We start from the raw sequence: 13667 nt of genomic DNA on the forward strand, positions 1-13667 counted from the left end.
AGTTTGGATCTTACTCCTATGGAGCACCCTATGAAAGATGGGATCCTGTATATTCAGCACCCCAAATTTGGGAAGGTAAATGTGGGTATTTAACTGGTAATGGGAAGGCTGATTCTACAGAATCTTAAGGGTAGAGGCGAATGGATTTGTGGCTTTTGTTTGTCTCGTTAAATTCAAGAAGTTTCTTTGTGCTTTCCACTGTTAGGGCCTTGGTCGTACAAGGCGGAGCCTGTAGTGGCTGTGATTATCTGGTATTTATTTTCTATTCTCCTGCTTTGTTGTCATACTGAATTGTGAGTTTACAGCTCTACCTTCTGTTGTCTCTGAATATGATTAAATCCAGTCACAAATAAAATTAAATGTTGTATACATTAAGGAGTGTACCTTAAATGTGTCTGTTGGCAAAATGTGGGATGTTGGCCTGAAGCAATCATTCTGGGTGGAATATGGGCAGGATTACTTTCCTGGGTGTGCCCTTGAATGGACAAACCCAAGACCAGGGTCATTGTCCTGCAGTGGGGAGACTCCGGAAATTAATTTGAGACAGCCGTGTTGAGGTTGGGGGGCGGGGTAGCTTGGCTCTCTCCTTTTCATCCTATTCCCTGCTCTCTTCATTTTTCTTTCTCTTCCCAACTCTGGTGTTGCAACTGCCAACTAATGCAAGTACAATCGAAGTCTTTCCAAAAGTCTTTTTGCTGCAGTTTGGATGGGGAGGCAGCCTTTGAATTGGTGTCTGGCTGTGTGAGGTGGGGAAGTCACGAGTACTGAGACAGAACGGTTCAGTGGTTCTCTCATTTTCAGTCACTTGCCTTATAGGCCATGCCTTACAGATGTCAGATGACACCCCACACTGAGAAGGGGCCGTAGCCTGGCTTTTAATAGCCAAGCATTTCCTGAACATATTCACATGGCTTCAGTGACACTATCTCAGTAAGGCTGGCAACCATCCCAATAAAGCCAAAGTCCATCTAGAAGGGTGAGACCAACTGGGGACTTTCTAGCCTGCATTTTTGGTTACTTCTGTACAACTGTCATATCCGGGAACTAAATTTCAACCCTCTTTTATTCATCTCTGATTGTACTTTGGAGTTTGGGAAATAGCTGCCGGCAAGCAAGACTAAAAGATACTGCTTTCTTGTTTTATTATAATCACTCTGCACATTTGATTTCATGGAAGTGGATGTAGGCTAGAACATGCTGTTACCCCTCCAATGGATGGGGCTCCCAAGCCTCAGTATTATTCCTTCGTACTATTGGAAAAATATTTTTCATACCAAACTCTTCCTTGCCTTTAAAAACACACAGACTCTACATTGTGTTACCTGGAGTTCTGTCAAATTTGGCTGGATTTCATAGCCAGCCGAAATGCTGTTTTTAACAGCTTTCCAATTTCATGCTCTGCAGAAGGAACTAATATGATTTGATGCTTTGGCTTGGCATGGTGTGAACCAAGCTAACTTATTTCTTGAATTAACCATGGTTAAACAACCCACAGCTTCACATAATGGGTGAACTTAGTGTATCCTTTTGATAACTGCTACTCATTGAGGAATTTTACTGGAGGAACACCTATTGGTGTGGGTGAGTATGATGATAATCCCCACCTTCCAAACATTTATACTAGGCTTCCTAAATCTGGTGCTTCCCATCTTGGGCTATATAGCATTTCCATCATTTCCAGACAATTTGCCCATGCTTCTAAAGTCCCTTCCTGCCTCTGATCCTCTCATTCTAAGTTGTTGTATCAGAAATTGGGGGAGCCGGGGGGGGGGGGAAAATAACTCAGAACATAGGACCATTGGCCTAAAATGGTGTTTCTCAACCTTGGCAACTTTAAGATGAGTGGACTTCAATTCCCAGAATTGGGAGTGCCGGCTAGGGAATTCTGGGAGTTGAAGTCCACTCATTTTAAAGTTGCCAAGGTTGAGAAACACTGGCCTAGAATTATTGACACTGATAGGCAGCAGTTTTCCAAGATTTCAGACAGATTTTAACTATCGTGCCTGGAAAGGCAGAATACTGAGTCTGGGCCATTTTGTGTTTCAAAGCCAAAGCCACTTAGGAAAAATGGTGCACACCTTCCTTTGGGCTTTTTCAAACAAATTACATATCTGACTTGTGAAATGGAAATTATTATATTTCACTTGCTCAGTCGCTGAGCTCAGACTGTGAAATGCAAGGTGAAATGCAATTTCAAGAGGGAAGGGACAGGGACTGGCTTTAGATGAGCTAGAAGAAATCCAGTCCAATAAATAATAGCTGAGGGCCCTGAAACCATGACTATCAAGTCTGCAGTTTTTTCAGTTCCATGAGGATTAGAAATTTACATTTTTATATGATTTCAGGGAGCAAAGATATTAAATCCTGTGTCTGATATTAAATGAGGCAATCATACAGATACTTCCTATATTTATTAAGTGCCACAGAGGGATCATGGAATAATTAAAAACAAATGTTTGCCTTTTGTGATTCTATAAATTGGCTCCTACTTCTGGCAAGAGGTCTGTGGGATAGCTCAGTAGCAGGAAAATCATAATTCTTCCTGTTTCTGCAAGGCTACATAAGACCTACTTTCTTATTTCTTCCTCATGTGTGCAAATTGCTGATTCCTGGATTGTTTCATCATCCATCCCTTTGCCTCCACTCACAGAAGACCTGGCGGAAAGTATGGGTCCAGCTCTTTGCTGACAGTTCCTTTGGTGTTGCCCGGCTTGAGTACTTCGAAGCACGTGATGGTGTTGCAGTGGAAAAAGCAACCCTGCGGAAGGGGGAACGTAAAGTGATTCGCCTGTCGGACTGTGTCTCTGTGGAACGAGCTGATGATCAGAGCTCCCCCAAGGAAACAACACCTTTCTACTTGTGCATGCTGGAACGCAACTGGTTGTTGGCAGCAGATCAGCCAAATGAGTGGATTGAATGTATCTGCCAACTAGCTTTTCAGGTATTGATCTCATAACCACAGTACTTAACCGAGTAGCAATCCCATGCATCTACTTGAACTGAATTGAATTGTAGGGAGATTTCTCATGCCCACAGGTTAGCCATTCAATCCCTAATGGAGAAGCCACACTCAATCAGTTGCTCCCCCAAGATTGCTGTTATATTCTTCATGGAAGGTTGGACAAATGACTTTCCATTTTATGATTCCAGGTCACTTCTCATTTCAGTAGCTTCTTGAAACATTGTACAAAGAGTTTCTGGATGAGACTGCTCTGATAACAGATGTTCTTTGTCTACTTATTTTATTTTTCTTAAAAAATTTTTAATTTGGTTCTGAATATATTTAATTCTGAATGTATTCTCTGCCAAAACTCTTAAAGATTAACTTAACGAACCACATAGCAGTATAGCACTGGAAATTCTGGGATTGCTAACATTTGCAGCTAACCAACTTCTGGTTTGTTATTCAGAAGATGGTCCCAGTGATTTCAATGTGTATTTCCTCCAGTAAGAACATATAGGAATTCAGGTGTAATATATATATAGTTTCATCATCTTTTTCCCCTTTCTCAACTCTATTAACTCAGACTCTTGCCCACCAGTATTTATTCCTATTTTTTTACTTTATATAAAGTAATAATCTAACAGCAGAACATTTCCATGATTATTACATTACAAACAGAATCATAAAATTTGAGTAGGGTTTTCCTATACAAACAGTGTAATTAATATAATTAAATGGATGGTAGCCTGCAGCCTTAATAGATCAAAGACACAAAGATAAGTAACAGGGAAAGTGTTGGAATTAGATGGCTAGATCAGTAGCTTTGGTTGCAGACCAAATATGGTATGGGTTGAGGTCCGGTGTAGCAAAGCGGTGGTCAGGATGTTGCAGTACAACTCTGGAGACCAGGTTCAAATCCATACTGATCTCAGTGACTCTTTCACTCAGCGCAACATGTTTCACTTGTGGGTGGAGGCAGTAATACACGCAGGACCTTGAACTCTCGGAGGAAGGTGGGATGTAAACGTAACAAATAAGTTGCAGCTAGGGTCGTTGGATATGGTGATAGAAGGTGGTGGTCAGGATATGATTCAGAGGGACCACTGAAGTGTTGCAACTTTGCTTCTGTAGGGTAATTATCTTGAAATCCCACTCACTTCTTTCATCTTTTTTTTGCTCTGGTGCATGCAGAGAAGACCTGCCCAGTCCAGCACAGTTGGAAACACTCCAAGCTCTCAACCCCTAATGGAAGAGAATGCCATCTACTCATCCTGGCAGAAAAGTATGTGTATTGACCCAAGAGTTGGGATGAAGGGGCCTGCAGCCAGCCAGGGCATTAAAAAGGGTCACATTCATTTGGGATGACCAAAGAAAAGCCCTCTGGAGAAAGCCAAGCTTAGAAACTGGCTGTGGCTGAGGTTGCTCTAGGGGAGTGTTTCTCAATCTTCTCAACTTTAAGATGTGTGAACTTCAACTCCCAGAATTCCCCAGACAGCATGGGTTGAGAAACACTGCTCTAGAGCAACAGAAGCTCAACCTGTGGCCCCAAAGCTGTTGCTGTGGATCCCAGAATTTCACCCAAAATTGCCACCAGATTATAGGTTTAATGTGATGGCAGGGATAAATCACTGATGTTTAATTTAATATATTTTTAATTTTACTTAAATTAAACCAATTTGGTTTTTGTCCTGGTCCCATCTGAGTGTTGGAGTGCAATCTCCCCTTGACAAGTCCAGCACTCCACCAAAGGTTGCTCACTATTGTGATATGTATTCCAGTACTCTGCTTCCTTAGTCCATGTTTGATTGCCTATTGTGTCAGTGCTAGCAAAGATTCTCAGACAGCAGCCATCATTATGGCAAAAAATAACAACATAATGGACAATATTGTCTGCTTTACTGGCATCCACAATATTCTTCTATCCCAGAGATAGCATTGCAAGTTCTACCTTTGAAAGTGAATCCATAACTGTACTCAGGATTTAAAACTAGGTCTGTAAGTTTAGTATTTTTAATAACTAGGCTTTTCCTGCTCTCTGGAGCTGATTGCTTCACTTTGTTCTTCAAGGATGTCCCGTTCACCTTCCAACAGTTCAATTTCAGTGTGAAAGAAAAGGCCATTAAAATAAGGACAACCTGAGGCAAAGAATTTGATAATGATATAAAATGCTTTTGCGTTTATTATTTAGCAAACAATTTCATGAAAAGTGGAGTATTTTCCTATAAGATGAAAATCCCTCTTGGAAAGATGTGAATTCATAGTGAATATGCCACAAGGCCTTCACAAAATGGGAGATACTTCTTGGGCTTATTAAAAAAGATGGGATAGATGGTAACCCTACGCCAATTCTCAAAAGGGATGGGAAAGCACATGGAAAGGGACAGGGAACAACTATCTACAAAAAGTATCCAAGGCAAAGGAAATCAAATTGTATCTGACAACTGTCTAAGCAAGCAAGGATACTTGGGTGAGAATGGAGGGTTCTTGCAAGAGTCACAAGCAGCCGAGGAACAGTCAAGGTTTTAGGTACTACCGAAGTTAAAACAGAAAATAGGGATATCTTCAGAATACTGAGTAGGATTATTAAGGGATCATGGCAGATCAGCCTGCCCTCCTTATGACTGGCTGAAGCTATAGGCCCCATTTTTTAATATGGTGATTTAACTCTTGAGTCCTGACAGATTCGTGCCATTTTTCTTGGTGCAAAATTTTGCTGACATATTTTAACTTCATTTGCTAATGAACACAAGCATTGGTGTAGAGCCCAGTGTAGTTGAATGTGGATGTTGCAGAGGAGTGTTGCCTTTGGGGCACCAGGAGTTTCTGTTATGGTTTTCGTAGTATTTATGCTTTTACTATTGTTCTGTGAGGCACCCAGAGTTATGGTGCATAAAATGGGTGGCTATGTAAGTCTTTTAAATAAATAAATTTATTTCATGTTATCAAATCTACTGCAGAATGAGAAAAGTTAAAACTGAGACATCCATGGTTCTTTAAAAATTGATACCAATGCAATCACCATTGAGGGATTATTTTAAGGATTAAGAAAGATTCTTAGATAAATAAATAAATAATATATCTAATACTTTTTCCAACAGTGTGTGAGTTCCCAGTGAGCGTATTCCCAACAGAGGCTTCTACAAGATGTCATTTGAAAGGGAACTACCTGATGGTCCCTTTACCTGAACAACTAGTCCTGAAGGATGTGCAGTCTGGACAAGTTCACTATACCTGGCCTTACACCTTCCTCCGAAGATTTGGTCAGGAAAAGGTATGTAGCTGCTTCCTTCTTCTCCTCTTCCTCTTTGTTAAGGGCAGAAAAGACTAAGAGCATCACATATGGAGGACTTCCTGACTTGTTGTACAACATGAGAGTTGTCAGCCCTTCAAGATAGACCAGACTAGGAAATCAAAGTTATACTACTTTTATTGTAAGGTTACAGTAACAGAATCTTGCAAATCTGAATGTGCCTCCCTGCTCCTTCCCTTTACCTTCAAGAGAATGAGGGAGGATCAAGTCTGAGGCGCTTTCTCAATTTACCTTTCTGCTTCAGACCCAAATTTCTTTTGTCTGACTATTGTCTCGGTTGTGACTCTTCCTCTGGTTCCTCAAGGTTTTTCTTAGTGCCCATTAAAAGAATAGATAGTCCCATCAGTTCCTGGCCTATCAGCATGTTTCAAAATAATCAAACCTGTACAGGGCAACATATAACCTTCAAAAGATGCTTCTCAAAAGCAGTTTGCCCAGCAGAACACTAGAAATTTTTTTTTAAGCTCCCTTGTCACTGAAATGTGGAAATTAACCTTTTTGATTTGATAATTCCACTGGAGAGTTTTATTGTCCTCCCCAGTTCTTCATTGCCACTTTCACCTGGAGACTGAATACTATGGTGAATATACTATTTGAGTATGATGGTGAATATATCATTAGAAACACTTCATATATAGTGACCTTATATCAATTGTTGAGTGTACATTTTTTAATATGGAATATGCAAAAGGACCATAGCCCCTCCAGAGAATGCATACTTTATGTGCCAAAGAACCTTGTTCTCCTGGTCAAAGTCTTAGGTACAGTATCAGTTAATTGGAAAGTCTGTTGTTTGGAAGATACTGTCTGTTGGACTAGGCAGTATTTGACATAGAGAACAAAGTTCTGACATAGTGTACAGTATAATACTTTCTTGTGGTCTGAGGGTAGTGGGTTTAGTCGTATCTGTCTCCTGATGAAAATATCTTTCCTGGCCCAAGTACCTTCCGGATGTATTGGCCAATGACTCCCATATAGCCTATGGTCACTGATGATGAGAGTTGCTGAACTAAAATTTCTGGAAGGATCCATGCTGGGGGAAATCTGAGTTAATGATCTGAAGAAAATGTCTGGCTGAGATCCTTTATGAACTACTGGAGCAGATCATCAGCACTGGATCTGCAATATCTATAAATGGTATTTGCAGACCTCTCATATTATCTACAAAATTAAACATTAACAATGGCAGAAATTATGCAAGATTTCTGCATTCTTGCGTGAGATTTTAGCCAATAGTATGGAATCTTTAGGAGTGCACTTGGCACATTTAAGGTTGCTATCTCTATATTACAGAAGGTAACCTGATCTTGATGAATCAGTGATCTGACTCCATATAAGACAGATACTAATTTAAGTTCAACTGATAATTTTATGGATCTGTTTTCATGGATTCGAGATGAGATTGCCAACAACTACAAAGATTGCCTGATGATGCTCAAACTTGAACAAAGGAAATCGTGATGATCTATAAAGCTCTACATGGCATAGCACCTGGTTACTTGAGGGACTGCCTTTTTCCTCCGATGTCAGCCTGGCTGATTTGATCCATCAGGGTCCAGATTCCTTTGATTAAGCAGTGCCATCTATTGGCACCCTGGAAGTGTACCTTCTGTGTCATGGCACCTGCCCTCTGGAATGAGGTTCTCCCTGAGATCTGGATGGCTCCCACCCTTATGGCGTTCCAGAGGGCCTTAAAGACCTGCCTTTTCTCCCAGACTCTGGGATAGGTGGTTGGAGCCCTTTGCCTGGTATATGATATATTTTTGTTTTGTAAGCCAGATTTGCCTTCTTATTTAATATTCTACTTTTATTGTATATTTGTTATTTTGTTTTTATGATTTCAGCTGCCCAGAGTTGATCTGGAGTCAAGTGGCATCTAAGTCAAATAAATAAACGATTGATTGATTGATTGATTGATTGATTGATAGCAATTACCCTAAAAGAATAGCTGTTGATGTTTTCTTTTTCTTCTCTCCCCAGACTGTCTTCTCTTTTGAAGCAGGGCGCCGTTGTGATTCAGGACAGGGCCTCTTCACTTTTAATACTGCACAGGCTGCAGAAATATGCAGAGCTGTCTCAGCTGCAATAGACCGTCAAAAGGCCATTTTTACGGAGAACAACAAGATTTCTCAAGCTCAAGACTGTATGCAGAAAGTGGGGGCCTGGTCATGGCCCAGTGGCACAGAGAGTTTGGAGGAAGTGCAACCACTCTATGCTAGAACCCCAAAGGGAAGCATGGAAATGAGCCTCTCTAGCGAAAACCACTCTGTTTCCCCAGAGCTTGGGTCTCCTGAAGCACCCATCATCTATGCTTCCATTGGCAAGAGCTTACCTCTCATGTTTCAGCCTTGGGGCAAGGCAGAGACAGAGTCCCAAAAGCAAGGAGCACAGCTCTCAGACCATCTCTATGAGAACCTGCATGATCTGGAACAGCGTGCCTCTGGTTCAGAATGTCTTGGCTTTAACTACAGAGACTCCCCCGAGGGCAGCAACAACAACGACCAATTGTCCATTTATGATAACAATCCTGTAACAGTCAAGCGCTTGAGCAGCCATCCTAGCTCAAGTGCAAGGGCTGACTCCTCTCCGGACAGACTGTGTCCATCTCACCTGCTAGATGGCCAGGAGGTTGCAAGTGGAGGTGAAGGGAGTGGTAGGCCCAAGGCAAGAGGAGCTGGGGCATTTAAGCACAAGCTGGTTACCATGCTTAGTAGAGAAGGAGGTGGTGGTAAAAGCAAGAACTCTAGTTCCGTGGACAAGCCATAATAAACTCATCCAGCTAAGAGGTCAAGTCCCAAGGCCTGGCATTCTTCTGATCTGCGTATCTTTTTTTTCTTTGTCTAGTCTCATATCCATAACACCCAGGCAGGGATAATTATGTACCCTGATGGATTGGATGGGGATAAAGCCCTTCAGGCCTATTCGGTTCCTTGAAGGCTAAATGGATATATACATTATTTTTGTTTTGCAACACCATAATCTTAGGCTACCAATAATATCTGTTCATCTCAACTCTGTGTTGCTCTAGAGTCATGACTCTCTTCACTCGTTTCCTTTTCAGCTACTATAGATAATTTTCACTGTACTGCTGGAACTGTCTTTCGGTAGTAATCTCTTCCACATGTAATGAAGACAATAACTCAGTGATGCAAGACCTGTGTTTCTTCCATTCCTGCCTTAATGATCCAAGATTGTAGGAAGGAAAAAAAAATAGTATGACTTTGGGGAATTATTGCCAGTTCATATAGAGATAGGAAGACAGTGGTTTAAAATGGCTTCATATCTATTTGGGGTCCCAATTTGGGCACTGAGTTATAGAAGAGCATGGTAAATTTCTAGTAATTGCTGGGTCCTGCTCTTTTTCTTCCACTAGAGTGCAGTATCTCTCTTGCATTTAGAGCTCAGCTGGAGAAGAGATCCTGCCCCATAAGATACTAGGTGGAGGAATTGCTGTGGATGTGATAGTGTGCCGATTCCTCTTAAACCCTACAGAGTACAGTACTAGAATGCAGACGATAGGCTTCTGCATTCGAAGCTGTTTCCCTTCATTTGTTCCTCAGTTGCTGGAATGGCATTTCTGTATCTGAAAATTGAGCCTCAGACATTTTAAGGCAAGAGCATCATGCATTAGGGAAAACCAAAGCAGTAATTCCAGATGCAATGCGCCAAAATAGATCACTCAGTAGTGCAATTTTACTTCACACATAACTTGAAGCCACATGTGATTCGCTTATTTCTGAGATAATGTGATATGTGTACCATCATACAGGTCTACATGGATATTTTAGAGATCCTCTTGGCCTGCTCATAAATAATTACAATTTAAATGGATAAGTATATTAAGTAGTTAATGTAACAGAACTAGAACTAATTATCCATAATAAACAAAAGCACAGCAAAATTATTAAACAATCCAAACAGCAATTATCAAGATTAACAACTGCATCTTCATGGCAACAGTAATAATAGGCTCTCTCTACCAGGTTTCTCCATGTGCCTAGAGGATCCCTAATCTCTCAGAAGAAAGCATCCTAGAACTGGGAACTGGGAAGAGAAATGGTGTTTATGGAGGATACAATTGCTTGGCCTCTTTTATGAATATACTTCCTGTTATGTATATGGACGAGAACATCCCATTTTTTTTCTCTTTAGAAAAACACTTAATAGTTTTGCAGTGTCTTTTGATTAGTAAGTTGGGACACTAGCACTTCACTTCGACAGTGCAAAAGATCAGAGACAGAAGAGACAGAACTGTTGTGAAGCACTCTGAGAGAGCAGCTATGTTTGGCTTTGTGGAAAGCTGTAGGTAAGTATAAGATCATCAATCTTATGCAAAAAAAGGGAGGAATCTTGGCTTTTAGGTTTATGAATCTGCCTCTTTTCTTAAAGTAACCCTAATAGCCTAGTAAATAATACATACACCCAGAAGAAAGGATTTGAGTCTACAAGTTAGAGCATCAGAGCCAACTAGAGCTAACTCTGGTTTAATCAACAAACCATATGGAGTTTATTGCAGCATAAACTTCATGGATTAGAGTGCACTTTGGTATGGAAACCATACTAAGTTGGCATGTAACTATAGAAATATAGGAATAAGTGTTGCCACAGTGGGTCAAAGCTACACAATCCATAGATAGCAGTATCTGTCACATTTTCTATGCAGAGCCCACATATACATACACACAAATGCGTGTGTGTGTGTGTACACCTCCACACACAGTTAAAAACACATAGGACATTATAGTATGCTGTGATTTGGATTCTTTAAGAAAGAGTATAAAGTAAGTTGTAGAGCTGTAGTATTTTGAAACATGGACCAGCCTTAAAATACAGGCCATCTGTCATCTCTGGGTAGGAGAAAGAGGGAGGTTCTTTTTTTTCAGAAGCTCAGTTAACAGGCTGCAGTGAACACGTGGAGTGGATGGAAGGAGGATTTCCCGTTGCCGCCATCTGAAGATAATAATGGAGCCACTTCCTGCTTTGCTTGACTAAGCAAATCCAGATGTGCTCCCTGAATAGAAGCAGCAGGCAGCTTGCAGTAAACAACTCCAGGCCTCAGTCAAAAGGACGGCAGGCCCTGCTCTGCCAACGCAGTAGCTTAAGCGATAGCTCAAGAATCAGTCACAAATCAATACATCAGGAGGAGTAGGGCCGCGAGTCACTAAGATTTATTACTCAATTATTTCAGATGAGTGGGGTAAGGAGAGAGCCCAGGTGCATCAGTCTCTCCAGGCTTAGAGAGCTATCATTTCAGTCCAGCAAACACACATTTCCGGTTAGCAGGATGGTTTCCATTTGGGTGGATCCGACGCATAAAGGCAAGCAAGCGTCCTGGCTGCTGCTGCTGCTGCTGCTGCTGCGCTACCAGCTTTATCCAGCAGAGGGGGTGAGCTGATCAGCACCCACAGCTAGTAGCTTAGGCCACGCGGCTCTCCAGGTATTCTGAAGCATTCCCATCTGTTACATTCAGCACGGCCAGGAAGAAGCTTGCTGGTAATTCAACAACTTCAGTGTCAAAGAATATAGCCAGCCATGATGCAGCATCCATTAACTTTGGGGTGTGGGGGGGAATATGAGGCCTATGTGGCTGGACGCTTAACTACTTTTAGTTGGCTGGCTGGGGTTAATGAGAATTATTGCCCAACATCTGGAGGACCATGCATGTTTCACCCTCCTGCTCTAATTGCTTGAGTTGTAAAGTGTAATTTAACAAGGATGTAAGAGAAATAAAACCAGACACCTAATATCTTAACCAGTGAGCTTGGTCATGGCATCTGAGTTGCTGAAGAGGGTTGTAAAGTTATTCCCCCTCCAGAGCTCCAGTTCTTTTATTTTTTACTGACTCTTCTAGAAGATTACAAGCAGAGGGGCAACTAGGATAAACAAGGTAGGTATCCAAAGCAGCAGCTTCACGTGTGCTAGACCTCCCTGCTCCTTTAGTAACTGCAAACTTTGCCCCCCCCCAACTTTGTAGCTTTTCAACTTTGTTTTTACTTTCTTGTATTGCCTTTTTTCCTAGAAGCGGTTTCAGAATGCATTTCTGAATTCAGAACTTAACATCTGGGAGGTAGGTAACTGCAGCAGAATAAACTGCTGAAAGAATATACAGAATGCAGAACCATCTTTAATAAGCCCATTCTGGGAGAAACTAGGCTGTACTTTTCTGATGCTAGACACAGCAGTTTTCTTCCACTCTCAATGACTACAAGTTCCCTATAAGTATCAACAATAAATAAGTTAAATATATTGTGCAAGCATAGCCATTATGTTCTCTTATACCACTTAGGTTAATGGAATATGTTAGGGATTACACCTATGGATGTCAATATTTCATAATTAACACAGTACAACTGGGTTCATCCATAGCACTAAATCATAGTTTGTTTAACCATGTTTCATTGAACAAGCCACAAGTGGCTGGGTTTGTACAATATGCTGCCATAAACTACAGTTTACAAACCCAGTAGCTAGTTTCACCCAATGTGCTAAACCCAAAACCAAATAAATTGTTTTATGGTTCAAAATAAGAACGACAAACTACAATCACAGGCTGCATGCAACTTCCTGGCCCTATTTTTGTAGCCCCAGAATCATGAGGTCCAATTTAAGTGGGAATTTTCAATGTTTTACGATCTTCCTAAACACACACACACACACACACACACACACAATGTAAGGCTTAAAATAGCTTTGTTAAGCTCCTGGGCGGGTTAACACACCCATTTTATATAAACAAAAACTAATCCTTTCCTAATGGAGAAAAAAAATAAGCTAAACACGAGTGTGTCAGTGAATCAATTCTGTAAATAGCCAAATGGGAACGCTTCTTTCATTAGGATTCTTTTAAATGACTTAAAAGAAGGTAAGTTAGAAACTTCATAGTATTTACCAGAGGCAGATGTCCTTTCAAACCATGTTAAGGAGTCCTCTGAGCTATAAAAAGGGCATCACTTCATCACTGGATTTTCTCAAATATTGACAGTAGAAAAAATCCATCTGGAAGCGAGGGCCAATTCTGCCTGACCCAGCACCCCCATCCCACCATCAGTTCCAGTGGGCATCTCAGTCTCTGCTTCCTGGAAAGTCACAAATATGCTTTTAGTAGGTAGAGTGAATGTTATCTTCTGTTCTTTGAACCTAATAGTCAAACAGCCTGAATGCCAGGGAAGGAGCCCAGACAGTTGGGATAGTTTGCGAAGAGCAGGAGGTTTAAAGTATTTATTATCAAAGCAACTACTTGTGACCTGGGAATCAAACTAGCTGGGAAGGACTGTTGCAACAGTGTAGCACATAGTGTGCATGGTTGTCACGAATTGTATAGTAAATGTAAGAATACCTGGAAGAACTAAACAGATGTCAGCTGGCACAGTTTTATTGTTGGTATAAAATCAATAGCGTCTTGATAAATGATCC

General features: G+C 41.1%; 1 protein-coding gene across 1 annotated transcript; it reads left to right on the forward strand.

The window, feature by feature from the left end:
- The first annotated feature begins 15 nt into the window (after positions 1-15).
- On the forward strand, positions 16-10207 carry DOK3 (docking protein 3). The gene is made up of 5 exons (XM_007420304.4): positions 16-75; positions 2651-2941; positions 4136-4226; positions 6043-6215; positions 8235-10207. Exons 1-5 carry the CDS (start codon positions 19-21, stop codon positions 9018-9020), a joined length of 1398 nt encoding a protein of 465 aa, XP_007420366.1. The 5' UTR covers positions 16-18; the 3' UTR covers positions 9021-10207.
- The last annotated feature ends 3460 nt before the right edge of the window (positions 10208-13667 follow it).

The sequence above is a fragment of the Python bivittatus genome, unplaced genomic scaffold, assembly GCF_059951505.1.
Source record: "Python bivittatus isolate LINGU-HERP-01145 unplaced genomic scaffold, Pbiv_v1 ctg000080_np1212, whole genome shotgun sequence".
NCBI classification, from domain to species: Eukaryota; Metazoa; Chordata; class Lepidosauria; order Squamata; family Pythonidae; genus Python; species Python bivittatus.

Bases quoted from the DNA above. Each gene is read 5' to 3' on its own strand.
- DOK3 (XM_007420304.4), top strand. From the start codon at position 19: ATGGAGCACCCTATGAAAGATGGGATCCTGTATATTCAGCACCCCAAA. The intron at 2,942-4,135 runs GTATTGATCTCA...TGGTGCATGCAG, and splicing joins TCTGCCAACTAGCTTTTCAG to AGAAGACCTGCCCAGTCCAG. The intron at 6,216-8,234 runs GTATGTAGCTGC...TTCTCTCCCCAG, and splicing joins GAAGATTTGGTCAGGAAAAG to ACTGTCTTCTCTTTTGAAGC.